Here is a 3,046-nt window from a genome sequence, read left to right as displayed (position 1 = left end):
TTTAAATAATAATATTAATAATAATATTAATATAAATTTAAATAATAATATTGATTTATAAGAATGTAAAATGGTTACTACTATCACATAAGTCACAAATAAAACGAGCAATTATAAACGAGCAAAACGAGTATTATAAGATAACTGGATTCTATGACCTAATATCCAATATGCCCTACTCGCTATTCGTGTGTTATAAAGATGAATTAACAGATAATATTAGTAAGTCATACAGGCTGTCTGTCTGACCCAATTGCATTAGTTTATTGCTCAATTTGTTCATTCTGTTATTGTCAATAAAGCAAAATGTGAAACGTCATAGTCATGATGTAATATATTTCGTAGATATCTAAGTAATTGCTTTATATAGTTATTAATTTTTACCAAGTAATAGTTACCAAGAAATAGTTATTAATTTTTGTAATTCATATTATTACAGTTCCGTATTTATATTTTATAATACTATATTTAGTTTATATTTTTGTCACGTCTTATTTATAAACCAAAGAGAGGTAAATCTTTATAAGATAGAACCAATATGGCCAACTGACATACTGAGGACATACATCACTTTTAAAGTTTTTAAATACTTTTGTTATTCCAAGGATTAATTCCTGCTAAATATCGGAGATAAGTTAATAAATAACAAATAAATAAATAGATAACAAATAAGTAAATATTAATTATTCTGTAAAATAAGTGTAAAAATTACCTGTAAATAAGTAAAAATTCAATTGTTTGGAAAATATTTCTTTGTATATAGGTAAGTTTTGCATGTCAATTATAAACATGTCGATATATTAATAAACCATAACTTTTTCCATAATTATTTTTCCATAATTATTTATGGAAATAATATATTAGATTACTTTATTTTCTATTTCTTCAATTTGTTTACTAAAGGAAGAAAACATATACTAAATAAATATTTCAAGAAAAAGTAGTAGATTTTAGATCATATTAAATATGTGTACATATATTCAATATTCTATATTCAATCATCTATAAATGCTACTTTTTCTTAAAATATTTATAGCATTCAAAATCGGCACAAACTTTCCGGATAACCCAATAAATATTTTAAATATATTAAATATATTTTATATTTTTTTAACATTTAGAAACGTTTCCTCTTTTGAATTTAATCATTAGTTTTTAATCTTGGATTCAAAAAATTAAATAAAAATCATAAAGTTTGGATAAATTATTGTACGAGTCGATTATCTTACATAATATTTATTGTTATCAATACTTAATCTACATATATTGCAAGATGTAAAAATAGATTCAATATAAATATAATGACGTAATGAGGAAATGCCAATGCAAGGCGATACTAGTTATTTGTGTGTAACAATATAAAAATAGATAACTTCTTCTTTTTGCAAAGTAATTTTGTATAATTTTATTTATCTGCTATTGTATTAATACTTACCTCCTTCAAACGTAGTGGCATCGCATCCTGAATAAAACTAAGGAGTCTCATACTGAAGGATGGTGTCATTCCCGTGATTTGTTTCATGGAGAGCCCATCGAAATCCATTATCACCACACTACCAAATATCTAAGAAAAAAGAATAAACATATTTGTAAAAAAAATATTTGCAGATTTAAGATTCTCATTAACATTTAATTATTAATAACGATGCTTATTTGCATTAAAATTATTAAATTGTTCATCAATTTAATAATTTTATAATGTAAATAAGCATTCTGCAGATTGCAGAGTCAAATATATATATGTATATAAAATCACACAAATAAAAAAATATTCAGATAAGCATTAAGATTCTCTTTGACCAAATATAAAAATTTTTTTATTTAATTAAACACCCTTGTAATTAGATAATTTAAAGAATTATTTCAGAATGTTCATTATTTAATAATTTTTAATATATTTTATTTTGAAGAAAAAGCTTAATATTTTCTTTCTTTTTCTCTTTTTTATTTTTTTCTCTTTTTCCTTTTTGTTTTACATTGATATAATTATATTCGTTAAATCTTATCAATCAGGCAAAGTGCATTTACATCTTGCGCTTACGTCCGCATTAAAATATGCTTAATTTTGTGAAAATTTAAATAATTTATTATTATTAGCTAAATTTAATTAGCATATATAAATTTAACTTTGTAATTACATGTAATATGTCAATACTGTATACAATTTTGTCTCCTCTGGTAATAATTACGAAAATTTAAATTTCTTTTTTGCATAGTCAAGACAATTATGGAATTTTGCTGATCGTGATTCATTCAATATCAATTATATACACGCATAAATACCCATAACACTGATGCATTTTTGTATAGTAGTAATTCATAATATATGAAGATTTGTACATGCAAAAGAAGAAATATCTAATTTAATCTAATTTAACCTAAATTTCTTTCATATTTTTTACAATTAATATTGTAACATATTTAAATTTGTGTCTAAAGCTAATCTAATTGTAAATAATTTAATTATTTGATTTCTGCGTGTATATGTAAGAAGAGGCATAATTAGGAATTACAATATTTTATTCATACCTGTGTTTCTGGTTCGTACATAGCTAATTCATGTATCAAGTAGAATATGCGAAAAATTTGATCGCTGGAGACTTTTGACGGATCCCAGAGTTTACCGCAATTTACCATCATCATTCTACGATTTTTGTGATCTCTGTGTTTGAAAATATTAACAACATTGTGCTCAACAAAAGCATTCTTTTCGTCTTCCGGCATTAGATTATGCAACAGGACTGCGTGCTTCACCTTGAAGTCTGCGACTCGTTTCATTAGTTCAAACGCACTCTCCGGATAAAACTTACAAGGACGAAGGAAGATCATAAGAAAATCATCGTCGGTAGAAAAATAAATTGTTTTGTCCTCTGAAACAGAAGTAATAATTTTATTAACTTCAACAATTATCGATGATATAAACGAAGAGATATAAAGATATAAAAACATTAATCACTCTGCTCGTAAAATTAGCTAACTTTTTAATTTAATGAAGTAAATTGTTATCAAATAAATCGTTCAAACTATTAATTTTGTTCAAAATTGT

At 24.2% G+C, this 3,046-nt stretch overlaps 1 protein-coding gene across 1 annotated transcript in view; it reads right to left on the bottom strand.

Annotated features, from left to right (window-relative positions):
* LOC108691657 (alpha-tocopherol transfer protein-like) overlaps positions 1-3,046 on the bottom strand; it is a 10,086-nt gene that overhangs the window by 1,107 nt on the left and 5,933 nt on the right. Inside the window, exons 2-3 of the mRNA XM_018199518.1 lie at positions 2,530-2,870; positions 1,436-1,564 (exon numbers count right to left, since the gene is read on the bottom strand). Of these exons, the coding sequence (XP_018055007.1) occupies positions 1,436-1,564; positions 2,530-2,870 (470 nt within the window). The remainder of the gene's footprint in view (positions 1-1,435; positions 1,565-2,529; positions 2,871-3,046) is intronic.

Source organism: Atta colombica, unplaced genomic scaffold (genome assembly GCF_001594045.1).
Source record: "Atta colombica isolate Treedump-2 unplaced genomic scaffold, Acol1.0 scaffold49, whole genome shotgun sequence".
NCBI classification, from domain to species: Eukaryota; Metazoa; Arthropoda; class Insecta; order Hymenoptera; family Formicidae; genus Atta; species Atta colombica.
The sequence above is the reverse complement of the archived record's forward strand: the minus strand, read 5'-3'. Positions and strand labels throughout refer to the sequence as shown.